Raw genomic sequence first — 27,299 nt, 5'->3', positions numbered from 1 at the left:
ATAAAAGACCACAGTTTTCACAACGGCGCAGGGACATAGGCCCGAAAACAGACTTCTAGTGGTAGCTATGAGATGAACGGTCGCATATAAGGTGGCTCCAGCTTGGGGATTCAGTTTTTGGCTCTTTTTTGCCTGTTTAGCGGGTGTTGTTTGACAAGAAAAGTGTAGTAATTTGAGAGTTTTGGTTCCCCCTCCAGCATGTGATGTCTGGAAGTCATAATATGAGGAACAAGTCAAATAAGGGGTCCTCGTCTGACTTAGGAGGCCCTTGTGTCGCAGGAGGGGAGAAAATAACGGAGGCCCCTGTGTTATCGTTGCCCTCTCAGAGGTCAACTGAGAGGCTGATGGAATTACTAACGGAGGAGTTTAAGAAACAGAGACAAGCAGTCTCTGATGACTTGGCGAAGGCAAGTGAGGTGGCAGTGGCATCCATTCGTGTAACTTTGGAGAGGGGAAACAATGGCTGGAGGTACAGTGCTCAACGTTTCAGAAGATGGAGGAGACAGTCACCGAGAATAGTGATCAGTTTGCCTCTTTGGAGGCATAGGTGGCGTGGTTGGTGGAGGGCAGAAGATGTTGAAGGACAAGGTTGATGACCTGGAGAATCACTCCAGATGCCAGAATACGAGGGTCATTGCGCTGCTGGAGGGTATAGAAGTGCCACGGATTATGTTCCAAAGATGTTTGGGAAGCTGCTGGGGGAGGAGGGCTTCGTGAACCCTCCAGAAGTTGACCAGGTCCATCAGTCATTGAGACAGAAGCCCAGATCTGGGGAGCCACCACGAGCGATTATAGTCCGACTCCTTAAATACTTGGATGAGGAAAAGCATCCTGAGATGGGCAAAGGACATTCGAGAATGTAGATGGGAGGGCCATCCATCAGAATTTATCTGGATGTCAGGGCAGAACTGGCAAAAAGACATGCCGGGTTTAACACTCAAGAGTAAAGTGCATTTTGGAGTAGTGTACCTGGCTCGCCTTTGGATCTTGTTCAGCAGCAGGGACTACCATTTTGACACACTAGAGGAGGCGAATGACTTTGTAAAGGAGCATGGATTAGTGGAGAATTCATAAGATATATAGGAGCAGAATTAGGCTATTCGCCCCATCGAGTCTGCTCTGCCATTCGATTATGGTTGATATGTTCCTCATCTGTTGCCTACAATATTACAGACCAAGAGATGGATTGCAAAATCAGCCAGAGCATCTCCTCCCTGGAACACATGAACCAGGAGCAGAAGCAGGCAATTTAGCCTCCCGACCCTATACATCTTCAATGTGATGATGGCTGATCCCATTATGGCCTCAACTCCAATGTCCTGCCCATTCTCCATAACCTTCCAACCATTACCAATTAAAAATCTGTCTCACTCCTGCTTAAATTTACTCACTGTCCCTGCATCCACCGCACTCCAGGGTAGCGAATTCCACAGATTGACTACACTTTTGGAGAAGTAGTTTCTCCTCAAATCTGTTTTAAATATGCAACCTCTTATTCTAAGATTATGACCTCTCATTTTGGAAAGCACCACAAAATGAAGCACCTGCTCCACATTTACTTTATCCATACTTTAACATATTGTATTCTTCAATTCGATCTCCACTCCTCCTTCTCAACTCCAAAGAGTATAAGCCTAAACTGTTCAATCTTTGCTCATACAACAAACCCCTCGGGCGGGATTCTCTGACCCCCCCGCCGGGCCGGAGAATCGGCGGGGGGCGGCGTGAATCCCGCCTCGACGCCGGCTGCCGAATTCTCCAGCGCCGTTTTTTTGCCGGGAATCGCATTGTGCCAGTCAGGGGCCGTTAGCAGCCCCCCCCCACGCACCCCCCCCCCCCCACCCCCCCCGCCGATTCTCTGCTCCGCGATGGGCCGAGCAGCCGCCGTTTTCGGCCTGTCCCGCCGGCGTAAATTACACAAGGTTCTTACCAAGGGACCTGGCTCCTCGGGGGGGCGCAGGGAGATCTGGACCCGGGTGGGGGCCCCCACGGTGGCCTGGCCGGCAATTGGGGCCCACCGATCTGTGGGCAGGCCTGTGCCTTGGGGGCACTCTTTCCCTCCACACCAGCCGCTGTAAAGCTCTGCCATGGCCGACGCAGAAAAGAAACCCACTGCGCATGCGCAGAAATCACACCAGCAGTCTTGGGAATACGCTGGCGCTCCTGCGCATGTGCCAACTTGCGCCGGCCAACGGAGGCCCTTCGGCGCCGGTTGGCGAGGCGCCAATCACTCCAGCGCCAGCCTAGCCCCTGAAGGTGCGGAGGGTTCCGCACCTTCCGGGCGGCCCGATGCCGGAGTGGTTCACGCCACTCTTTGGCGCCGGTACGTCCCGTCCGCCGGATACCGGAGAATCCTGCCCCTCATCTCTGGAACAAACACAGTGAACATCCTCTGAACTTCCTCCAATGCCACTATATCTTTCCTCAAATAAGGGGACCAAGACTGCACAATAAACCAGGTGTGGTCTTACCAATGCCTTGTACAGTATGTAACAACATTTCCTTTATTAATAATAATAATAATCTTTATTCTTTTCACAAGTAGGCTTACATTAACGCTGCAATGAAGTTACTGTGAAAATCCCATAGTTGACACACTGTCACCTGTTTGGGTACTGATGTGTTGGGTGTTCTGGATCACAAACAAGCCACCAACACTGGAAGTGGTGCAACTCTATTTTATTATAAGGTTAACTGTATTAACATACTTGAACTGTGGGTAAATGCAATACCAGCTTTAACTGTTGACCTTTGCCTAGTCCTAACCAGGTGATGCACTCAGCACATGGTTAATGTCTGTGTTGCAGGCTGTGAGCGCTGTGCTCCAAGGTGGCTGCTACTAGAATGAGCGGGAACTCTCCTGTCCCCTGTCTTTATAGTGCGTGTGCTCTCACTGGCGATTGGCTGTGGTGTTGTGTATGCTGATTGGTCCCACTGCATGTCCATCAGTGTGTGTGTGTGTGCCTGCACCATAATATACTGGTGTATATTATGACAGGTACACTGAGGGAAAGTTAAGAATGTGCAATTCACCTAACAAGCATGTCTTTCGGGACTTGGAGGAAACCGGAGCACCTGGAGGAAACCCACGCAGACACGGGGAGAACGTGCAGGCTGCACATAGACAGTGACCCAAGCCGGAAATCGAACCCGGGTCCCTGGCGCTGTGAAGCAAAAGTGCTACTGTGCTGCTGTGCCGCCCATATCTTTATACACAATTCCTTTTGCTATAAATGCCAACATTCCATTTGCTTTCCTTATTGCCTGCTGCACCTGCATGCTCTTTTTCTGCGATTCATGCACGAGGACACCCAGATCCCTCGTCATCGGAGCACCCCAAAGTCTCCGCCCATTTAAGTAATAAGTTGCCTTCCCATTTTTTCGGCCAAAATGCATTATCCTCACACTTATCCACGCTAAACTCCATCTGCCACATTTTGGTCCACTCTCCTAACCTATCTTCATTCATTTGTAAGGTTCTTATTTCCTCATGGCAACTTATTGTCCCACCTATTTTTGTGTCATCTGCGAATTTGGCTATAGAACCTTCTATCCCTGCATCCAAGTCGTTAATATAGATTGTAAATAGCTGGAGCCCAAAGACCGAACCCTGTGGCTCCCCACTAGTTACATCTTGCCATCCAGAAAAGACCCATTTATCCCGACTCTGTCTCCTGTCCATCTGCCAGTCTTCTATCCAAGCTAATAAATTACCCCTAATCCCGTGATCTCACCTTGTGAATTAACCTTCTGTGCGGCACCTTATCAAATGCATTCCAGAAGTCCAGATATATTACAACTACAGGATCCCCATTATCCACTTTGTTTTTATACATCTTTTTAAAAATAAATTTAGAGTACCCAATTCATTCTTTCCAATTAAGGGGTAATTTAGCATGGCCAATCCACCTACCCTGCACATCTTTGGGTTGTGGGGGCGAAACCCACGCAAACACGGGAAGAATGTGAAAACTCCACACAGACAGTGACCCAGAGCCGGGATCGACCTGGGATCGCGATGCCGTGAGGCAGCTGTGCTAACCACTGTGCCACCGTGCTGTCCCCCTTGTTACATCTTCTAAGAACTCTATCAAATTAGTCAAACATGATTTACCCTTCATAAAACCATGCTGACTCTGATGGAGAGCGCTTTGGCTTTCCAAATGTCCTGATATTATGTCCTTGATAATTGATTCTGACAATTTTCCAACAACAGACGTTAAACTAATTGGTCATTAATTTCCGACATGCTGCCTCCCTCCCTTTTTGAATAAGGGTGCTACATAAGCATTTTTCCAAACCACTGGAACCTTTCCCATGTCCAAGGAATTTTGGAATATTATAACCAATGGATCCACTATCTCTGCTGCCACTTCCTTCAACACCCTAGGATGTTGGCCATCAGGCCTAGGGGACTTAATCTGCCCTCAATCCTAAGAGTTTGCTGCGTGCCATTTCCTTATTGATACTGATTATTCCAAGTTCCATCCTTACTATTACCACTGAATTGCCCGTTCCTATGGGAATAGTACTAGTGTCCGCCACCGTGAAAACTGAGGCAAAGTATTGATTTAGCATCTTTGCCATTGCTGTGTTCCTCACTATTAACTCACTGGTTTAATCTTCCAAGGGATCAACATCCACCTTAGCGACTCTCTTCTCTTTTATGTACCTGTAGAAGCTTTTACTATCCTTTTTGATATTCTGTGCAAGTTCTTTTTTGTAATTGACCTTAGCTCTTTTTATTACTTTTTCAGCATTCCATTGTTTGTGTTTTAAAGTCTTCCAATCTTCCAGCCTGCCATTGGCCTTTGCAATATGATACACCTTAGTTTTGTCTTTATGATGCCCTTGATCTCCTTGTTTAGCTGTGGATGCTTCTTACCCCTCTTCCCATCTTTCTTCCTCATTGGGATATATTTTAGTTCTGAGGAATTGAGTATCTCCTTAAACAATTGCCACTCCTCATTAGCTGTCCTACCTTTTAGCCTTCCTGCCCAATCTACCCGGGCAAAATCTGTCCTCGTGCCTATGTAATTTCCTTTGTTTAATTCCAGAACACTAGTGCAGGTCTCTGCTTTCTCATCGCCAAACTGAATCTTGAATTCTGCCATACTATGGTCACTACTCCCGAGTAGATCCCTAACTATGAGGCAAGAGATTCAGCATTAGGACCAGCCTTCAAAAGAAAATGTTTTCTCCATACCAGCAATTGTTCAATGTGTTGGATAACTTACCAAGGAGTTACTGCTACATATTGGACATTGAAACATTGAGTACAACTTGAGTTGGGTCCTAATGCATTACATTAGCACCATGCAGTTAATTACAGAGCATGTAATCAGCTCAGTGGATGCTGCCAGCTGAGCCCTGACATGATATTCAGATAAACATCATGGTGCAAACACACATACACACTGATGAACAGATTAATGGACCAATCAACACACAAGCAACATCACAGCCAATCACAAGCAAGAGCACACGCACTATAAAACGGGGAACACCACAGTTCCCGCTCATTCCAGCAGGAGACAGCTCAGGGCACAGAGCACACAGCAAGCCACTCAGACATACACCATGTGCTGAGTGCCTCTCAAGATAGTGTTAGGGCTGGGTCCACAAGTTAAAGGGTAAAGAACAAACCACAGTCATAAGTTTACAGATGTTGTTATTGATAGTAATAAAACAGAGTTGTATCATCTGCAACCGTGTTGGTTCGTCTGTATAGCGGAACACCCAACACGACAAGCCCTACTTGCAGGAGATTGTAATACTGATAGTAGTATTTTCAATAATGCTGCTGCTAGTGCTGTGCAGCCTCTGGGTCTCCATCAGGTAGTTAGCTATCTCAGACTGTCCCTGTAGCCTTCTAAATGCGTCAAGCTGTTTGATCCCTCTCAAGCCCAAACTGTTAGAGATCACGAGTCACAGGTAACTCAAAAGTCCTTCGCTGAGGTTCAGCAGCCTTCCATCTCCCATTTTGAAGCAGGTAAAAGAGCAATTAGGAAAGGCATTATGGACTTTTACTTGTGCAATAATTAGTTTATAGACATTTGTAATAACCAATAAAATTATTTCAGGTTCTACAGTGTTCTTGTTGTAGTTGTTGCCTCTGCAATAGCAGGCTCCTCTCTAACCTTGGAGATGCAACTCACTGTATTCCTTCTAGCATTTGCTACTGCCCTTTTCTCTTATTCCTTTGGCCAGATTGAATTGACAAAAGGATGTCCAAATTCAGAAATAAAGCTTTTCCAATACCCCCTTAAGCTTCCATTGGAAAACCAATTTTGGTGTTCAAAACAATTGTGAACTGGGAGCAAATCATTGACAAGTTCAGGAATTCTAGTGGCAGCATTTTATCAGTTGGAAATGGTGTTTGGGCTCTGAATATGTCATAGGATCTTCATTTTAATGTATAACTATGATCTCATTGGTTTGGGCAGGAATTCTGACCATGACCCGCAGTGACCTAGACCATAGATCAATGAGATTTTAAGCAATTTTCAGACTGAAACATGAATCGATAGTAAGATTCATAATGCTGAAGTGCAAAGGGACTTGGGAGTCCTAGTCCAGGATTCTCTAAAGGTAAACTTGCAGGTTGAGTCCGTAATTAAGAAAGCAAATGCAATGTTGCCATTCATCTCAAGAGGCTTGGAATATAAAAGCAGGGATGTACTTCTGAAGCTTTATAAAGCATTAGTTAGGCCCCATTTAGAATACTGTGAGCAATTTTGGGCCCCACACCTCAGGAAGGACAGACTGGCATTGGAGTGGGTCCAGCGGAGATTCACACGGATGATCCCAGGAATGGTAGGCCGAACATACGATGAACGTCTGAGGATCCTGGGATTATATTCATTGGAGTTTAGGAGGTTGAGAGGAGATCTAATAGAAACTTACAAGATAATGAATGGCTTAGATAGGGTGGATGTAGGGAAGTTGTTTCCATTAGCAGGGGAGACTAGGACCCTGGGACACAGCCTTAGAATAAAATGGAGTCACTTTAGAACAGAGATGAGGAGAAATTTCTTCAGCCAGAGAGTGGTGGGTCTGTGGAATTCATTGCCACAGAGGGCGGTGGAGGCCGGGACATTGAGTGCCTCTAAGACAGAAGTTGATAAATTCTTGATTTCTTGAGGAATTAAGGGCTATGGAGAGAGAGCGGGTAAATGGAGTTGAAATCAGCCATGATTGAATGGTGGAGTGGACTCGATGGGCCGAATGGCCTTACTTCCGCTCCTATGTCTTATGGTCTTATGAGACTTGATGCCAATGTGAACTATTATTTTGCAAAAAGGTGGCCTTGAAACATTCTGTTTAAAACCAAACCATTGGTGGACCTAACTGACCTTGTAGCAAGAAGGGGTTTCCAACTTTCAGTTACTCAACTTAAAAGAGGCAACTAACCTCAGCTACTCCATTCATAGCAAGGCCCTCCTTTTAAAGTGGGACTGCAAAAGAGCAAACACTTGTTTCATCTAGGAAATTGCATAAATATGCACAGTCCTAAACTTATTTGTGTCAAGTGACATCCAGTGGTTATTAAGGGAACTGCTCGAGGCTACTCAAAAATAACAGTAAGAAGTCTTACAACACCAGGTTAAAGTCCAACAGGTTTGTTTCGATGTCACTAGCTTTCGGAGCGCTGCTCCTTCCTCAGGTGAATGAAGAAACACATATATAGACAAATTCAAAGATGCCAAACAATGCTTGGAACGCGACCATTAGCAGGTGATTAAATCTTTACAGATCCAGAGATGGGGTGACCCCAGGTTAAAGAGGTGTGAATTGCATCAAGCCTCTCCACCTCCACCGGCATCTCCACCTCAAAAAGAAGTTCTGTTTTCCTTATTGTGTGCCTGAAAAGCCAGCACACTGCTGACTAATGCCCTGTGCAAACCTCCTCCTAGGATTTTGGTGCCATAGCCAAATGAGGCCCAAAACTGAAAATAGTTCAGGGCTCACAATGCCGGCTTTGACCAGCTATTTTGTGGTCTCTTCACTGGCAAGGTTTGCATTTTGAGTAGAAGTCTAAGACTACCACAATTATATGGTTAAAATGTGACTGGCTGCTTCTATCTCCATCTCTGTTTGTCTGTCTCTGATTTCTGTTTCTTTCTGTTCACGGCCAGAAGAGAAAGCCTGCCATACCCACTCCAGACTTACGATGAGTGTGAGGTGTTATCAGTTATTGGCACAAATAATGAATTTCTTATTGTTGCAATCTCTGTAGAAAAACCTGTTTAAGGTATTAATGCAGGGGCTAATAATATGTCAATTGTATTATTAAGATTAAGGATGCACAGGTGAAAGACATTGATTGATTAAGTACCTTGAGTCCATACAAGGAGAGGGATTGCCATTATCATAGAATTTACAGTGCAGAAGGAGGCCATTCAGCCCATCGAGTCTGCACCGGCTCTTGGAAAGAGCACTCTACCCAAAGTCAACACCTCCACCATATCCCCATAACCCAGGAACCCCACCCAACACTAAGGACAATTTTGGACACTAAGGGCAATTTATCATGGCCAATGCACCTAACCTGCACATCTTTGGACTGTGGGAGGAAACCGGAGCACCCGGAGGAAACCCACGCACACACGGGGAGGATGTGCAGACTCCGCACAGACAGTGACAAATCTATGTATACCATGGCTATGTTCACAGCCAGGCGGCCTTGGAGAGAAAGCATTGGTAGCACAGTTGCGTCACAGCTCCTGGATCCCAGGTTCGATTCCCGGCCTGGGTCACTGTCTGTGCAGAGTCTGCAAGTTCCCCCTGTGTCTGCATGGGTTTCTTCTGAGTGCTCCAGTTTCCTCCCACAGTCCACAGATATGCAGGTTAGGTGGATTGGCTATTCTAAATTGCCCTTAGTTTTCAAAAAGGTTGGGTGGGGTTATGGGGATAGGGTGGAGGTGTGGGCTTGGGTGGGATTCTCTTTCCAAGGGCTGGTGTAGACTTGATGGGCTCCTTCTGCACTGTAAGTTCTATGATCTGGTGCCCACCGAAATGCTTCAGGCCTCCTATAACTGTTGAACGCCACAAAGGCTTGGTAATGATACTGTGGTTTGATTTTGTAAGTTTCCTTTGTCATTTTGATAGCTTTTTGTTACAGCGCTCCACTAGAGGCTTGTCACCCTTTTCATTTCTCTATTAATTTATTGATAGTTGCTTTATTAAAACAAGTATAAGGAGAGGCTTCTTGGATACTGTGTTGGTTTGGGAGGAGACCGATATATGTATGTTTCATCATGTAAATGAATGCAGAATTAAGTAAAAGATGGATGTCACGTTCCCTGTTTCTGAATGAATTATGGTAGCAGAAAATGATTGCCTAAAGATGAAGGTTAGAAACTAAGAAAGAAAACATTTTCAGACAGTAGATTGTAATTTGAGTTATGTTTGTAATAATAATAATATAATATTTATTGGTGTCACAAGTAAGCTTATGTTAACTGCAATGAAGTTACTGTGAAAATCCCCTAGTCACCACACTATGGCGCCTGTTCGGGTACACTGAGGGAGAATTCAGAATGTCCAATTCACCTAACAAGCACATCTTTCAGAACTTGTGGGAGGAAAGCGGAGAACCCGGAGAAAACCCACGCAGACACGGGGAGAACGTGCAGACTCCGTACAGTCAATGACCCAAGCTGGGAATTGAGCCCTGGTTCTGTGAAGCAACAGTGCTAACCACTGTGCTACCGTGCCACCCTAAATAATGTCAGAAAGTAAGTGCGCATTGTCAGTGTAACCCATTGATGTTCTCTGAGTCCAAACCTTATAATCAGTGGGAAAAATGAATTGGATATATGGAAATGAATTATTGTCTCATCAAAGAGAAAACGAGGTATGGCATTGGCATTGTTGTTTCCAAACAAAGTAAAATTGGATGCAAAGTATTTTGTGCTGCTTGCCTGTCAGTTGGACACTGATAAAGATTGGATCTTCTATAAGCTTCATGGTCAGACTTGGATCGATTTTGAAATATGGATAGTCATCCAGAATATATTCATGGACTTTAAATGATTGCAGAAATTTAATTTGAAGATTCCTTGTTCAAAATGCTTACATTTGAATTGCTGTATCGTGCTAAGGTGTTGCATATGGAGCGGCTCCTGGTCTTAACTGGTGCTCAGTCCTCTGAAAAAGACACATTTGGATTAAATGTCTACTGCTTTTTTTTTAAATTCTGGGGAAGCAGTCATGCTTGATGGTGCAAATGTGACATTCTGTGATTTCACAAAGGATGGAGGACTCCCATGATTGGAATTTTGAGATTGTTCATCTACCAAGCAGAGGCATCAGTACAACAGGGCAGCACGGTAGCACAGTGGTTAGCACAATTGCTTCACAGCTCCAGGGTCTCAGGTTCGATTCCCGGCTTGGGTCACTGTCTGTACGGAGTCTGCACGTTCTCCCCGTGTGTGCGTGGGTTTCCCCCGGGTGTTTCGGTTTCCTCCCAAAGTCCAAAGATGTGCAGGTTATGTGGATTGGCCATGCTAAATTGCCCTTAGTGTCCAAAATTGCCCTTAGTGTTGGGTGGGGTTACTGGATTATGGGGATAGGGTGTGGGCTTCGGTAGGGTGCTCTTTCCAAGAGCCGGTGCAAACTCGATGGGCCGAATGGCCTCCTTCTGCACTGTAAATTCTATGATTAGAAGAGTTACAGTTGGAAGAAATGAGGATGAAGGCATGTTTAGCACATCTGGCAGATGACAGGATTTAAGTAGCACTAATAAACAAATGAACCCAGGAATTTCCGAACAGTTAACAGGTGCTACTGACGTGATTCAAAATATTATTATGCAGTGAACCACCCAAAGTGTAAGAGTAGGGTTTTCAAAAGCAACACATGATATAGAGAATTTAGAAGTTGAATTTATGATGATGATGATCAATCTGAGGGAATTTTACTAGTCACAGCAAGCTTTAGTCCTGTAATGTGTTTATTGTCACATTTAATTAATTGTTCCATGTTAGATAGTGGTTGCACCTTAGCAGTGTGGAAAGATTTCTTAAAATGATATTTAGATTCAATCTGTAGTGAGGATCGAAAGTAAGGTCAGGGAATATGAAACATCTACTTGGTTCAGGGGTGACAACACATTGAGGTCACTGATAAGAATCGTGATTCCATGCAAAATAGCTGGAGTAAGCCACTTTGTTAGATGTAGGCCGGAATTCTCCGGCCACTGGGATTCTCTTTTCCCGCTGGCAGTCCACCCCCGTCCGTGGGTTTCCAGCAGTGTGGGGTGGCTTCAATGGGAAATCCTGTTGAAAAGTGGTGGGGAGAGAGAATCCTGCATCCAGCGAACAGTGTACAGTTGAGAAACATACGGCTGGGGAACTGGAAAATCCCATCCTACGTGTCAAGTGAGATACCCTTGCTGCTGAGCAAACCATCCATGAGAAAGACACATAGAAACTGGACACAAAATATGATAAAGCAATTTATTTTTGGAAAGTCAGGATATGTTCAGTTTACCCTATCAGGGATTAATGCATCCACGTAACAAAATCTGACATTTCTAATCAGAATATTAAATAAGTGTTAATAAAATGAAAATCGCTTATTGTAAGTAGGCTTCAAATGAAGTTACTTGTGAAAAGCCCCTAGTTGCCACATTCCGCCACCTGTTCGGGGATGCTGGTACGGGAATTGAACCATGCTGCTGGTTGCCTCGGTCCGCTTTAAAAGCCAGCTCGTTAGCCCTGTGCTAATGGCATCAGTTGATAAGAATTTGAGAGAGAGAAAAGCAAATTGTCTTAAAGTTGCAGACAATTTTCTCATTCTTGTCACAGATTAATTGTGATGTCATTCATCAAACTTCACCCAAAATTGGCAGATCACCAGAAATGATCACATAATTTTAAATGGAAATTGGGTTCATTGCAAATCAAAGTTTTGTTGTTCTTGCACAAAACTGGGCATGCTCCATGGACTTTGGAAAATTCTGCTAATTGCACCTTTTTGAAGGCCTTTGAGGCGGTTTTAATAATTAAGTTGTATTTTTTGGGGCAGAAGGACATTAATAAGTATATTTTTTAAATGTTCTGATAGTAAATTTTTAATTTGCGAAGAAACCGGCTACTGTACCCCAATATAAGTAGAAGATAGTTCTGTAACTTTTATAGAAATCATTTTCAGTTATTTAAAATTGGATTTCTCAGGATCACAGAATAATACAGTTCAGAAGAAGCCTTCGGTCCATCGAGCCTGCACCGAAACATGAAATACACCTGACCTACCTACCTAATCCCATTTGGCAGCACTTGGCCCATAGCCTTGTATGTCATGACGTGCCAAGTGCTCATCCAGGTACTTTTTAAAGGATCTGATGCAACCCGCCTCTAGCACCCACCCACTCCGCCCCAGGGAGTGCATTCCAGACCATCACCACCCTCTGGATAAAAAGGTTTTTCCCCACATCCCTCCAAACCTCCTGCCACTCACCTTGAACTTGTCTCCCCTTGTGACTGACCCTTTAACTAAGGAGTCAGTTGCTCCTTATCCACCCTATCCATGCCCATCATAATCATGTACACCTTGATCAGGTCACCTCACAGTCTTCTCTGCTCCAACAAAAACAACACAAGCCTATCCAACCTCTCTTCATAACTTCAATGTTCCATCCCAGGCAACATCCTGGTGAATCTCCTCTGCATCCTCCAATGCAATCACATCCTTCCCATAATGTGGCGACCAGAATTGTACACAGTACCCCAGCTATGGCCTTACCAAAGTTTTATACAACTCCAACATGACCTCCCTGCTTTTGTAATCTATGCCTCGATTGATAACGGCAAGTGCCCCATTTGCCTTTTTCACCACCCTTTTAACCTGCCCTCCTACCTTCAGATATTTATAGACAAACATGTCAATTTCCCTTCATTGCTTGGAACTACCTAGTGTCATGCCATTCATTGAATACCTTGTCAAGTTTCTCCTTCCAAAGTGTATCACCTCACACTTTTCAGGGTTAAATTCCATCTGCCAATTTTCTGCCCATTTGACCAATCCATAGTTTAGCGCAGTTAACTGGAAAGCTGGTTTGTGTTGCAGAGCAAGGCCAACAGTGTGGATTCAATTCCCGTACTGGCTGAGGTTTTCATGAGGGCCCTGCCTTCTCAACCTTGCCCCTGAGGGGTGGTGATCCTCAGGTGAAATCACCACCAGTAAGCTCTCCTTCCTCAAAGGGAGAAGCAGCCTATTGTCATCTGGACTATGGCGAGTTTACTTTATCTTCCTGTAACCCAAGACACTCAACCTCACTATTAACCACCCAGCCAATTTTTGTGGTATCTGCAAACTTACTGATCTTCTCCCTCCCCCCCCCCCCCCCCCCCCCCCCCCCACACACACACACACATAGTCATCTCTGTCGTTTACATAAATAACAAATACAAGAGGACCAGGCACAGATCCCTGTGGTACGCCACTAGACACTGATTTCCTATCACTAAAGCAGCCATATGTCATCACCCTCTGTCTCCAACAACTAAGCCATTTTTGACACAGATTATGTGAATCTGAATAATAACAAATGCTGAACAAGGCAGAATGCTCATAAGCACTTTTGCCATCCTGGTTTTCTTTTCAAGATCATGTTGTCTGAATGTGAAGCATGAAAATTATTGCAGTAGTGTAAACTTATGCCAAGAATTTTATTATATCAGTGGATAATCATGCAAATGCGATTAAAGTAAAATGAACATCTATAGCAGTATGTAAACCAATGTAAACTTTTGCAAAAATAATACATATAAAGCAGTATGAGTATCAAAACAATGACTAAACATTTTGACACTTCTGTACAGTTTAATAACCAGGATTTTTTTTTCTAGATCTTCATCTTCTAGTAGATGTGGCATGTAACCAGGATCACTTTCAAAAGGAGGAGGATATGTGTGTTTGGGAGACAGAAACCAATCATTCTCCCCAACTCTCACCGTAACTATTTTGCTCTTCAGCCACTTCAAGTAGCCAGAAAGTCACCCTATATTAAAATACTCGCACTTAATATCTGCTTTATGATTTCTAATTTTGCTTCTTGCATTATTTCAGAAACTTTATAATATATTTTGAGCTAATATTTGAAAGAACTGTTAAATAGTGCAGAAATTATACTTATTTAAACTCTTCAAACACCACATTTTAATATTACATTAACTCAATTATTCTTTGTAGTTTAAGTTGAAAAACAATGTCTAACTTGTCTAAACTGTAAGTGTCCAGTTTTCTCAAATCCGGCTTTCTAGTCAAGTAAAGTGCACCCAGAAACTGAACAGAGGATTTGATTTGTGCGCAATATTTTGTTATCAATGTAAATTACATAGTTTTTTCTGTCCATCAGTTTAAATAGCTTTGCGCAAAGAATTAAAAATGTGTATCTTAAATATTGATGCCATTTCATTGCAGTTTCTGGTAGACCTAAAAGTAATCTCAACTAAAGTACGTATTGAGTAATCTCCCTCAGGCCATAATAGAATGAGCAATGAAAATGCAACACTGAGTCAAATATACCTGCTCTTCTCTTCTGAATGTATTGCCAAGGCAATGTGTACTGTATTTGAGTTATGCCAGAAGTGCATTGGAAGTATTTATGTATCTTGCATTCTCGGAAGTTTGTTTTAAAATGTAATTACATAATCATAAGGGAGAGTCAAACTCTATCACTTCTGAATCTGCCAATTAACTGGTTACAGAGCAACATTGGCAGAGCCTATGGGCAAAGCAGTTCTCACATTAAAAGTGAATTTATAATTTGCTGGACCTTATATGAATTAAAATACATAAAATGGAAAGTAGAGAAAAAAATAAAAATTTATTAATTTAAATTTCATCGTTAAGTAAATTTTATTTTTTCCATAAATATAGTTACAAAAATATTTCATTTGCAAATTGCAGTGAACTTATCCTGCCTGACAGTTTTATTATAAAGCACGGTTTGTCATTAGAAGTAATTTTAGTAATATAAATGTATTTAAAATTATATAAACTAATATTTGGAGGAGGAAAGGAAGTACAGCTTTCACATACAATTATTTTTAGCTGTGAGTTCTGAAAGACTGAAATAGTCCTGAGTTAAATGATTTTACAGTATTACACAGCTGGATACTTTCTCAGCAGCAACACCATTATCATGTAATGACATTTCATATACAAGCGTTTCTGGTTTGCATTGAGAAGTTTGGAATTAAGAAGCAATGGGTTGCTCACAAACTTAACCACAGTCTGAAGCTGTGCTATACAAAGCGCACTGGTTACATGGAAATTTCACCTCTTGACCATCAACTCTTGGTGAGATATTTCATTCATTTATAGCCAGTGAGATAAGAATCTAGCCTGTGCCTTTCTTTTTTCCTGCTGATTGCCTTTTGTGAGCAAATTTATTTCTAATGATCACTCGGAGCAAATAATTAAATGTTTTGCTTTCCAACATTGTCTTCTCTCACCTCTACCAGGCAGTGCACATGCATGAAAAATATTAATGCAAGACAGGATAACTGCTTTTTCTATGAACCATGAACAGTAATGATGAAAAACAGAACCATCTGGGTTGGGCATTACTTTTTCAATTCCTGCTTTAAAAATTGTACTGTTTTTATGTGATGGTTTCTTTCATTTTATGGTCTATTTAATATAAAAAATTCTATGTCCAATGTATGCTATTTCTAGAATGTAGTTTTCCCATATATTGTACAGTATTTAATCTACTATGTAATTAACAGCATATTAAAAAATAATGTTTTACTGGTTCACTTTGTACCTTTTCCGCCTTTCATTATAAATTCATCAAATCATCCGACAATTCATTCTGCCAGCTTACAACGGGATATTTTTTGACCAATAAATTCTGATGGTGATTTTCACTAAATACTTCAGACACAAAAGAGGTAGAGAGAAGGTGGAGGTCTTGAGCTGAAATATTGGTTTAGCCCACATTTAGTACAATGCACCATTTTGGCAAAGGAGCTTAAGCCAGAAGTTAATTGTCACTTAAAATGGCTGCTAGCATTCAGTAAAAAGGCTACACACATTTCATCGCTAGCAGTTCAACTAACACCTGCTCCTGTTTTGGAGTAAACATGTTTCAATTTCAAGCATTCCTTAAAAGGATATTCACCACTTGGAGATATTCATCACTCCGTGCTCATTATTAGAATTGTGAAGAGAGCCTCTGAAACACATTGGGAGATTTTTCTGAGACATTGTCAAAATTTCACCAACACTCAAGCCAACACTTTATCCCAGAATTTCTCTAAGGAGTATTGTGTTATGTACTCTGGGATAACACGGGTTGCAACTCGATGCTGCTTTGACCAAAAGATACTTCAGACTTTGAATGTACTCTGAGAGTACCCTGATGTACTGTCCAGATGTCTGTCTGTGGAAAGAGATAGAGCATGTGTGCCCTGTCCTTGTATATGGGTTGTGTAATGCCCCCTTGTGGTAGTGTCACCTCTGGGTGTCTTGACTGCCCATTGGTCGTGTCCTATTCTGTGTTCATTAGCTGTATGTCTGCATGTCATGACGTCTCTGGTGCTCCCTCGAGTGTTTACTTAGTTGTAGTGTATTTACATTAACCCCTTGTGTATTTATAGTGATGCATATCACCACATTCCCCCTTTTTTCGTGTTACATATTTTCTGTACAGTGTTAAAGAAAAATTGAACAAAAACAGGTAAATAAGTGATGACATGTACAAGTTATGATGATTGTGATGACTATACAAGATCAAAGAATAGTTATGATGACATTGAGGATTATACAATACCAAATAATAGTTATGAGTCCAAAGTTCACGAATTTACACGGTTGAGTGGCTTTCTTGTGCTGTTATGGAAGTGTCGATGTTGGTGGTGTCATTCTCTTGTGAACGCCGTCAGTGTCCTGGTGTTTACGTAACCAAGAAGTCATCAGGAGGTGTTCAAATGGTCAAATCACTTCATTGTCTGAGGTAGACTTTTTTTTTAATGCTTTGGTAGCAATTCTTGATGACATCTTTCCTGAAAGCTGGTTTGCTTGTCCGTAGTGTAGCAAACGTGAATTGGTAAGATGCATTGACATGCCATGGTTTGTTTTCACTCTCGCCATTGTTCTGAGCTAAGCAGTAACATTGTCCTTCATGGGCAGAGTTGTACCAGTTGTTGTTCTATTGTTTTGTCATTGTAGTTATTGACCTGCTTGTTGTTGTGTTTGTTGTCTCTGGTACGCTTCTTGTTGGTGCCTTTGTTGTTTTTGTAGGTTTTGTTGTTGTCTTTGTTGCGCTCAATGACCACACCGAGTGGAGAATTCGTGTCCTTCACAAAGTTACTTGTGTCAGTGTCCTTTGTGGCATCTGCTGTTGCATTGAGCATGCCGTCTCTGATTCCTCAGCGCACTACGTCTGGAGTCCGGTCCGGTGCATTTGAATCATCTTTGGCTTGTCGGTGCTCCCCGTCTGGAGCCCTTTCTGGTTCACCTGAATCAGCTTTGGTTTCTTGACACTCCCCGTCCGGAGTCATTTCTGATTCTTGTGGAGAGGCTCGAGTAGATAAGGTTTGAATTAACGTGGTGTCACTGGAGTCACTAGTAGCCTCACTTTGATTGTCGAGTGCCTCTGTACTTTCCAACTGAGATCTGTCAATCTCGCTGAGATGTCGCACATCTTATATGGGAATTGTGAAGCCTTTGTCACTTGTCGCACAGTGGGTAGACCTTCAATGTCTTCTCGTCGGTTAGATGAGCTGGGTAGACTGTCAGAGTCTTCTTCTGGTGGCTCAAATAATCTGGGTAGACTGTCATCTTTTTGTTGTTCACCTGAGCATGGTAGACTGTCATAGTCGTCTTGCTGTGCACTTGAGCGTGGCAGACTTGCATCGTCTTCTGCTGGTTGCTCAGATAAGGTTGCTAGACCTTCATAGTCTTGTTCATGCAAGGACTGCGCTCTGGAGTCTTGCGTTGCTTCCATCGTGGAGTCTGTCAACGAGCTCGCTGTGGAGGCTTGTATTGCTCTCTCTCTCTAGTCTGCCATCGTTCCCTGTGTGGAGTCATGCAGGGCTCTCACTGTGGAGTCTTTCTGTGTTCTCTGTGTGAAGATGTGCAGTGGTCTCGCTGTGGAGTCTGTCATCACTTTCTGTGTTGAGTCGGGGACTCTTTGTGGTGCGTGGAACACTCTCTGTGTGGAGTCGGGGACTATTCGTGGTGCGTGGACCACACTCTTGGCGTCAGGCCGCTCTCTGTGGGCTTTTACTTTTGGCCGCAGCAGAATCCTGTACTCGTGGGTAGGGATTTCGTCTATGCTGGGCTGAGGATCCTCAAATCCGAAGAACTCGTCCATGACTGTGTCAGATTCTTCAATGTACAACACATCTCGTTGCAGTTCGGATTTGGTACTGAGGTCACCACGTCCAATGATGAAATCATCGCCTGAGTCATAGTCTTCAAGGACTAAATCATCTCTTAGGGCGGTGCTAACTGGTTGTGGCAGGGTTCTGCAGAGGTTACTTTCAGCTACTGGTCAAGGTTCAGGCATTATGCTGTCGTTCCAGATGAAAGAATTGTGTTTTTTTCATAGAATTTACAGTGCAGAATTCGGCCCATCGAGTCTGCACCGGCTCTTGGAAAGAGCACCCGACCCAAGATCAACACCTCCACCCTATCCCCATAATCCAGTAACCCCACCCAACACTAAGGGCAATTTTGGACACTAAGGGCAATTTATCATGGCCAATCCACCTAACCTGCACATCTTTGGGCTGTGGGAGGAAACCGGAGCACCCGGAGGAAACCCACGCACACACAGGGAGGATGTGCAGACTCCACACAGACAGTGACCCAAGCCGGAATTGAACCTGGGACCCTGGAGCTGTGAAGCAATTGTGCTAACCACCATGCTACCGTGCTGCCCACGGTAGCATTCTGGCTTTCAAATTTTTTTTCACTATTTTCGGACATTTCCCCTTTAAGTGGGCGTGGTCCGGGGCCTCTGACGTCATGACGCTTGTGACGTAGAGCGTAGGAATGGATTGCGTATGTGCAGATCACTTTTCTTTCACTGTGTGCTCTTCTCGCAACTGCGCATGCGCGGCTTCTCGCTCATGCACAAAACACTGTTTTGCCGGTACGCGTCTTCTCGGGAACTGTGCATGTGCGGCTCCATGGCTGCCAATCAAAATTGCCATTTGCTTCTGTTGCATGCCTACCTTTGCCTCGTGGTGAGTATAGGCGCCAGTTTAACCGATTTCTGTTGTGTTCACCTCGCAGTAGTTTTCAAACTTGTCCAGGACTGTCTGGAAGTCTCTCTTGTCCTGCCCTTTGGAGTACTTGAAGGAGTTGAAGATTTCTGTTGCACTTTCACCCGCAATGGTGTGTAGAAGATCTATCTTCTCAGCATCGGCCACGCCATCTAGGTCAGATGCTACCATGTAAGTCTCAAATCTCTGCTTGAATGCACGCCAGTTGGCACTGAGAATGCCGTGGTACCTGAGCTGCTGAGGAACCGGAATCTCGAACATTTTGCCTGGGTGCTGTTGCTGGTAGTCACGGATCTTGCGGAGTTGAACTATATAGATTCAACAGGCACTACTGGTACCATGTGTTATGTACTCTGGGGTAACACAGGCTGCAACTCGATGCAGCTTTGACCAAAAGGTACTCCAGACTTTGAAGTAAGTTCAATGTGATTTATTGAACCATTAGCACAGTTCTCTATGAGTTTGACTTTCCTGCTAATCTAACTGGAGTAACTCAGTCTAACTAAACCAGTCTGCTCCAAGCCACGTGCTGGGTGTGATGCTTCTGATCAACCCTGATGTACTCTCTCGATGTCTGTCTGTGGAAAGAGACAGAGCATGTGTGCCCTGTCCTTGTATATGGGTTGTGTAATGCCCCTTGCAGTAGTGTCACCTCTGGGTTTCTTGACTGCCCATTGGTCGTGTCCAATTCTATGTGTTCATTAGTTGTACGTCTGCATGTCATGACGTCTCTGGTGCTCCCTCTAGTGTTTACTTCGTCGTAGTGTATTTGCATTAACCCCTTGTGTATTTACAGTGATGCGTATCACCACAAGGAGTTCACTGAAAATGAGTTACTGCTGTGTTATTTCACCTTATTGAACACCTTGTGAGCCCACTGGGACCTCACGTGCAGCAGCTGAGAACCTGAGCGCTCTCTTGTTTAGTCCCTGAGCCATCCTGCAATGTGCTGCTAAATGCCAGCTAACCCACTCCACACCTTCAGGGGAACTGAATGAGAGGAGCCTGCATATATTTGCTTCATTTAAATTGTGTCTAATCGACATGAGTGCTAAACCTGGAAGTTTCTGGTGACCACTTCCAGGTCAGTTCAAATTCTGGTATTAAGCAATTAGGACCAAAATGTGTTAAATCCGTACTTTCAAACAGGCTGGTCTTCTTAGCACTTCATGCATTAAACATCCGGCACGGAATTTAATGGAAACATTTCTAAGTTCACTTGTGGCGGGTTTTGCAGGCAGATTTCCCGACGGCTATGTCGGCAGGTTCCCCAACGCCACCAAACGACATTTGGAGCGCGATTCTCTGGAACAATTTCCAAGTGTGGTCCACTTAACAGGGCCCCATGGGCTTCTCGCCACAAATGAAGGCTCGCCAGCCGATTCGCCGGCACTGCATTTGCCAGCCCCCCGCTAACAAGGTCAAGCAGAACTTGCTCAGTCTACCCAGCCAGCTCGCAACAATGGCGCCCAGGAGACCAGCCCCAAGATTTCAGGGATGCAGATCTGGGGAGGCTTCTAGACACTGGAGGCCAGGAAGGATGTCTTGCTCCCCGAGAGTCCCGGAGGGTCAGCCATAGGGCAGCCAGTGCTGCCTGGGACGAGGTGGCAGCAGCTATGAGCGCCAGGGGTGTGACCAGGAGGACTCCTCCTGAGACCCCCAACCCTCGTTTCACCCCATCCTCTCCTTCAACACTCCCAACCCTTCCGTCACACACCGCCTCCCACCACTGTGAACCACGCGTGTGGCTAATGATGCCCTCTCTGTGTCTCCTCAGGAAAAGCTGTCCCACAATCTTTGGGAGAGGTCCCAGACTGGCGGTGGTGTGGTGGACATAAGAATCCTCACCACCTTCGAGAAGTGTGCCCTGGAGGTGGCTGATGTGGCCGAGGGCAGGGCGGTCACCAACGTGACAGCTAACAGATGCCGCGGACGTGAGGAAATATCGTGCTCCACCTAGAGGACCTGTTGTTATTGCCTTAGTCACTGTTCCATCTCTCCCACTAACCACATGTTCATTCACCCACAGGTCCTCCAGCCGACGACGCCAGCCCATCTCGAATGGTCCCCTGTCCAGCCTCCCTTGAGACCACCTCAGAGGAGTTCTCTGAGGATGCCATCATAATAAGCGCTTAATTCATCGCTGAACTGTTTGATCTGCTCATCACATACCAGAGAGCTGATCAGGATGAGAAGCCACTTGAGTTTAAACAGTTCAGATCAGGATAAAAACATTGAACAGAGGGCTGCCTGAGAACACCATGCCAAGAGTGATCTTCAGATTGCACAGGGCTGGAATAGACAGTCCAGATGTGAGACGCCCCCACCACAGGGGAGGGTCCCGGGGTTAACCCCTTCTCACAGGACCCTTGGGGTACCCTCCCTCTGCAGCCCGGCAGTGGCAGAGTGGCACATGAACAATGGGCTGACACCCTTGATACATCGCCGGGTCCATAGTGCCAGGAATACGCTTGGCAATACTTACATTAAAGTCCACCCGGTGGAGTTCCTGCTGTGGGGGGCTCAAAGCATAATGGGGGGTTTGAGTGGATAATCATGCTTCCAGCCTGTTAACTGCATTCTATTTAATGCAAATCAGCAGTTCGGATGTTTTCGCTCAGAGCTGGAAGCCCACTATGGTCGGCAGGGAGGGACCGGATACTGGGGATGGATCTGTTGGCTGGCACCAATCCCATTTTTGACCCAAAGCGGGATTCTCTGCTTGATAGGGATTCCCGATCTTAGCTGCGGGGAATGGAGAATCCCAGCCATAATGTACTTTAAGATGATGACGCAGAAGGACATGAGTATGACGAAAACCAAGTTGATAGATTGGAGAAATGGTGTTTTTTGAGAGGCTGAGAATAGAACTCGGGAAATGAAAATGGATAACTTCATTGGCAAACAACAATATTGAACAACAATAAGAAACATTTAAAACTGATCAACAGAATGCAGGAAAAATGTATTCTGCCAAAAGGAAAGAATTACCTAACTGAAGTGTTGGGTGCTCTGAGATACAGACGAACCAACACGGTTGCGATTGGTACAACGCAGTTTTATTCCTTTAAACTATTTATATAACAAACTTGGTACTCAGCACGTGGTGACTGCGTGAGTGTCTGGCCTTGAGGTCCTTGCCCTGTGCCGTCTCCTGATGGACTGCCCAGGAAGTGTTGTGTTTTTTGTTTTGTACTGTGTATGCTCTTGTCTGTGATTGGCTGTCGTGTTATGTGTGCTAATTGGTCCGTTGCTCTGTCTATCATTATGTATGTGTGTATGTGCTGTGATGTTCACTTGAATATCATGACATCCCCCCTTTTTTACAAGATTATGTGCCTACGTGGTTATAAATAGAAATGTGTACTGAGTACAGCTAAATGTGTGTGTGTGTAATATTTACAGCATGTACATGGGGCTTAACTATATACAAGGGGCGATGTCGGGTGTGACATACTAACGAGGTTGCACCATAACAAAAAAAACGTGGAAATGTGGAACAATAAAACAAATGTCTGTAACGAGAAGAACATAGACATGTTAAAACAGTGGTTGCATGAGTTCAACGTGTAAACAGTCTCATAAGTCCAGTCTAGTAGGTGGGCGACGAATTTGGGTTGACCGCCTCAAGGGAGGGTCGGGAACCACCGGCTGAGGTGCGGGCCTGGCCACGGGCGGCGATGGAAGGGGCATGGTAGCAGGCAGCTCCACAAAGTCGCTATCAGGAACCACAGGAGGACACGGCGTCAGTGTAAGGTCTCGTTGTGAGCGTGAAAGTCGGCGAAGAGCCCGGCGATTGCGCCTACGCACGGATCCTTCAGGCATGCGTAGCAGGAACGAGCGGGGAGCCACACGTCGGAGAACTTCAGCAGGTGCTGACCAGCCACCTTCTGGTAGGTGGATGCGGACGTCGTCTCCAGGGGCCAGGGCGGGAAGATCAGTTGCCCGTGTGTCATATGACCTCTTCTGGTGACCGCGCTGCTGTTGCATCTTATGCAGTACCGGAGCATGGTCTATTGTTGGTGCCAGGATGGAAGGCACAGTGGTCCTGAGGGCGCGACCCATCAGCAGCTGTGCTGGTGAGAGACCAGTGGCTAGTGGGGCCGAGCGATAGGCCAGCAGGGCGAGGCAGAAGTCCAACCCGGCATCAGCAGCCATGCAGAGGAGCCACTTGACAATGTGAACGCCCTTCTCCGCCTTTCCATTTGACTAGGGGTGCAGAGGGCTGGACGTCACGTGTGTGAAGCCATATGAGGCAGCAAACAATGACCATTCCTGGCTGGCGAAACAGGGCCCATTGTCCGACATGACAGTCATCGGAATGCCGTGGCGAGCAAAGGTGTCTTTGCAAGCCCTGATGACAGCAGACGACATCAAATCGTGCAGGCGTATGACTTCTGGGTAGTTGGAGAAATAGTCAACTATGATGACATAGTCCCTGCCGAGCGCGGGAAACGGGTCCATACCCACCTTCGCCCAGGGGGACGTCACCAGCTCATGGGGCAGAAGCGTTTCAGGAGGTTGCGCCGGCTGAAACCTTTGGCAGGTGGGACAGTTGAGCACCATGTTGGCAATATCGTCACTGATGCCCGGCCAGTATACCGCCTCTTGGGCCCTCCGTCTGCACTTCTCGACCCCCAAGTGGCCTTCGTGTAGTTGGTCGAGAACCAGCTTGCTGTGCGGAATCACAATCCGGTCCAGCTTCAGAAGGACGCCATCAATGACGGCCAGGTCGTCTCGGACATTGTAGAACTGCGGGCACTGTGCTTTGAGCCACCCTCCCGTCATGTGGCGCATCACACGCTGTAGAAGAGGGTTGGCCGCAGTCTCTCGGCGAATACGGGCCAGACTGGAGTCGTCAGCTGGCAGATTTGCCGATGTGCCTCGACCTGACATACGAACCCCTCCGCATCTGGCGGCGTGCTCACTGCTCTGGATAGGGCGTCCGCAACGATGAGTTCCTTCCCTGGAGTGTAGACCAGTTGGAAGTCGTACCTCCTGAGTTTAAGTAGATTGCGCTGGAGGCGAGGGGTCATCTCGTTCAGGTCCTTGTTTATTATGCTGACCAGGGGGCGGTGGTCAGTTTCGACAGTGAACCGGGGAAGACCATATAGATAATCATGGAACTTGTCTAAACCGGCTAGCAAGCCCAGGCACTCCTTTTCGATCTGCACGTAGCGCTGCTCTGTGGGGGTCATGGCTCGCGATACATAGGCAACTGGGGCCCATGATGCCGTGTCATCCCATTGCAGGAGCACTGCTCCAATGCCGGATTAGCTGGCATCAGTCGAGATTTTGGTGGCACGAGACGTGTCAAAGAACGCCAATACCGGTGCAGTGGTGAGTTTGAGTTTGAGCTCCTCCCATTCCAGCTGGTGTGTGTGTTGCCACTGGAACTCTGTGGACTTTTTGACGAGGTGGCGCAGAGCCGTCGTGTGGGAGGCAAGGTTGGGAATGAACTTCCCCAGGAAGTTGACCATGCCAAGGAAGCGTAGCACTACTTTCTTGACGGCCGGCTGCGGCATGGCTGTGATGGCGCTCACCTTGTCTGCATCCGGACGGACCCCTGACCAGGAGATATGGTCCCCCAGGAACTTCAACTCGGTCTGGCCAAAGGAACACTTGGCTCGGTTGAGGCGCAGGCCGTTTTCCCGTATGCGGGCAAAAACGCATTGGAGACGATATATGTGCTCCTGTGGTGTGGACCAGATGATGACGTCATCCACATATACGCGCACCCCTTCGATGTCTTCCATCATCTGCTCCATGATCCTATGAAAGACCTCGGATGCCGAGATGATGCCAAATGGCATTCGGTTGCAGCAGAACCTGCCGAAAGGGGTGTTGAAGGTGCATAGCTTTCGGCTGGAGGGATCGAGTTGGATCTGCCAAAACCCCTTAGAAGCATCCAGTTTCGTAAATATTTTCGCCTGGGCCATTTCACTGGTGATCTCCTCCCGTTTGGGTATGGGATAATGTTCCCTCATTATATTATTATTGAGGTCTTTGGGGTCAATACAGATGCGGAGCTCGCCGGAGGGCTTCTTGACACACTGCATGGAGCTGACCCACTGCGTGGGCTCCGTGACCCTGGATAGGACCCCTTGGTCCTGGAGATCCTGCAGCTGCTGCTTGAGGTGGTCTTTAAGTGGCGCAGGAACCCTGCGAGGTGCGTGAATGACAGGGATGGGGTCCGGTTTGAGGCGAATTCGGTAGGTGGAGGGCAGTGTTCCCATGCCGTCGAATGCCTCTTGGTTGTGGGCGAGGAGCGATTGGAGCTGTGCGTTGAAGTCTGCATCCGGGAAGTCAGATGTGCCGCCTGGAGAGAGAGAGTGGACTCGTTGCACGAGGTGGAGAGCCTTGCATGCCTGTGCGCCCAGCAGGGAGTCCTTCGATGAGCCGACTATCTCGAACGAGAGTGTGGCCGTGTGTGTGTTGTGTGTCACCTGGAGCTGGCAGGATCCCATAGCCGGGATAACGTTCCCGTTGTAGTCGACCATCCTGCACCGGGACGGCCGGATTGGTGGTCTGACCTTCATGGTGTAGAAGGCGGACCATGCTATGAGGTTGGCGGAGGCGCCAGTGTCCAGGTGGAAAGTGATCGGCGATCGGTTGAACGTCAGGGTGGCACACCATTCATCACCCGGATTGATTGTGTTGACCCGGTTCCCATCAATGCAACCCGGAAGGCGTCTTGGTCATCTGTGTCATCGGTTTGGATGTCGTGATGTGGAGGCTGAATGGTCCGCACGTTCCTGCGAGGTTGTCGGAGATGCGGAAGATCAACAGGTTGAGCCGCTCGACAGTAAGCAGCGTAGTGGCCCACCTTGCCACACCGTAGGCATTGTCGGGTTTTTGCGGGACATTGCCCTTTTAAATGTGCAGCTCCACAGCTGCCGCACGTCGTGACGTCATGGCGTTCGTTACGCCACTGCGCATGCCGTGTTCGGTCTTGTGTCGAGCGCGCCTGCGCATCATATCCCTCAGTGTTGCCGTAGGTTTTGGCGCGCACAAGCCCGGGAGGCCTCGAAAAGCGCGCGAAACGGCTGCCCTCGTCCGGGCCGCGGGCCGGGAGAAACACGATCGCCTGGACCCGTTCGGCCTCGTGGGGCACCTGGCTCGCCGATCCGGTCGCGTAGGACCCCCTCCGCGCCGATTCGGTCGCCTGAAATTGGGCATAGCGGCTAGTCACGTTCTCGTGCAGGACACCGGCTTCAACTGCAGATGCTAAGGTCAGGCCTTTTATTTTTAGAAGCTGCTGGCGTAGGCTGCCGGAGGCAACCCCAAAACGATCTGGTCCCGGATCATGGACTCTGAGGTGGTGTCGTAACCGCAGGACTGCGCGAGTATGCGGCGATGCGTCAGGAAGGTCTGAAAGAGCTCATCCTTACCTTGCAGGCGCTGCTGGAAGACATACCTCTCAAAGCTCTCATTGACCTCAATGTTGAAGTGTTGGTCGAGCTTGAGGAGGACCGTGTCATATTTAGATTTGTCCTCACCTTCTGCGAACACCAGGGAGTTGTATACATGGATGGCGTGCTGACCTGCGGTGGTGAGGAAGATGGCGATCTTCCTTTTGTCCGAGGCGCCCTGTTTTACTTTCGCTTCCATAAAGAGTTTGAAGCGCTGCTTGAACAGCGTCCAATTTATGCCAAGGTTCCCAGCGACTTGCAACGGCTGCGGTGTGTTGACGGTGTCCATGGCGCAGGATGGCAGATTTGTGGGTAGGTTTTGATTCACTTCTGGTACCATGAAGTGTTGGGTGCTCTGAGATACAGACGAACCAACACGGTTGCGATTGGTACAACGCAGTTTTATTCCTTTAAACTATTTATATAACAAACTTGGTACTCAGCACGTGGTGACTGCGTGAGTGTCTGGCTTTGAGGTCCTTGCCCCTGTGCCGTCTCCTGATGGACTGCCCAGGAAGTGTCGTGTTTCTTGTTTTGTACTGTGTATGCTCTTGTCTGTGATTGGCTGTCGTGTTATGTGTGCTAATTGGTCCGTTGCTCTGCCTATCATTATGTATGTGTGTATGTGCTGTGATGT

At 46.3% G+C, this 27,299-nt stretch overlaps 1 protein-coding gene across 1 annotated transcript in view; it reads left to right on the top strand.

Annotated features, from left to right (window-relative positions):
* hsf5 (heat shock transcription factor family member 5) overlaps window positions 1–27,299 on the top strand; it is a 294,360-nt gene that overhangs the window by 213,177 nt on the left and 53,884 nt on the right. Inside the window, exon 6 of the mRNA XM_072470123.1 lies at window positions 13,857–13,962. Within this exon, the coding sequence (XP_072326224.1) occupies window positions 13,857–13,962 (106 nt within the window). The remainder of the gene's footprint in view (window positions 1–13,856; window positions 13,963–27,299) is intronic.

The sequence above is a fragment of the Scyliorhinus torazame genome, chromosome 12 (genome assembly GCF_047496885.1).
Source record: "Scyliorhinus torazame isolate Kashiwa2021f chromosome 12, sScyTor2.1, whole genome shotgun sequence".
NCBI classification, from domain to species: Eukaryota; Metazoa; Chordata; class Chondrichthyes; order Carcharhiniformes; family Scyliorhinidae; genus Scyliorhinus; species Scyliorhinus torazame.
The sequence above is the reverse complement of the archived record's forward strand: the minus strand, read 5'-3'. Positions and strand labels throughout refer to the sequence as shown.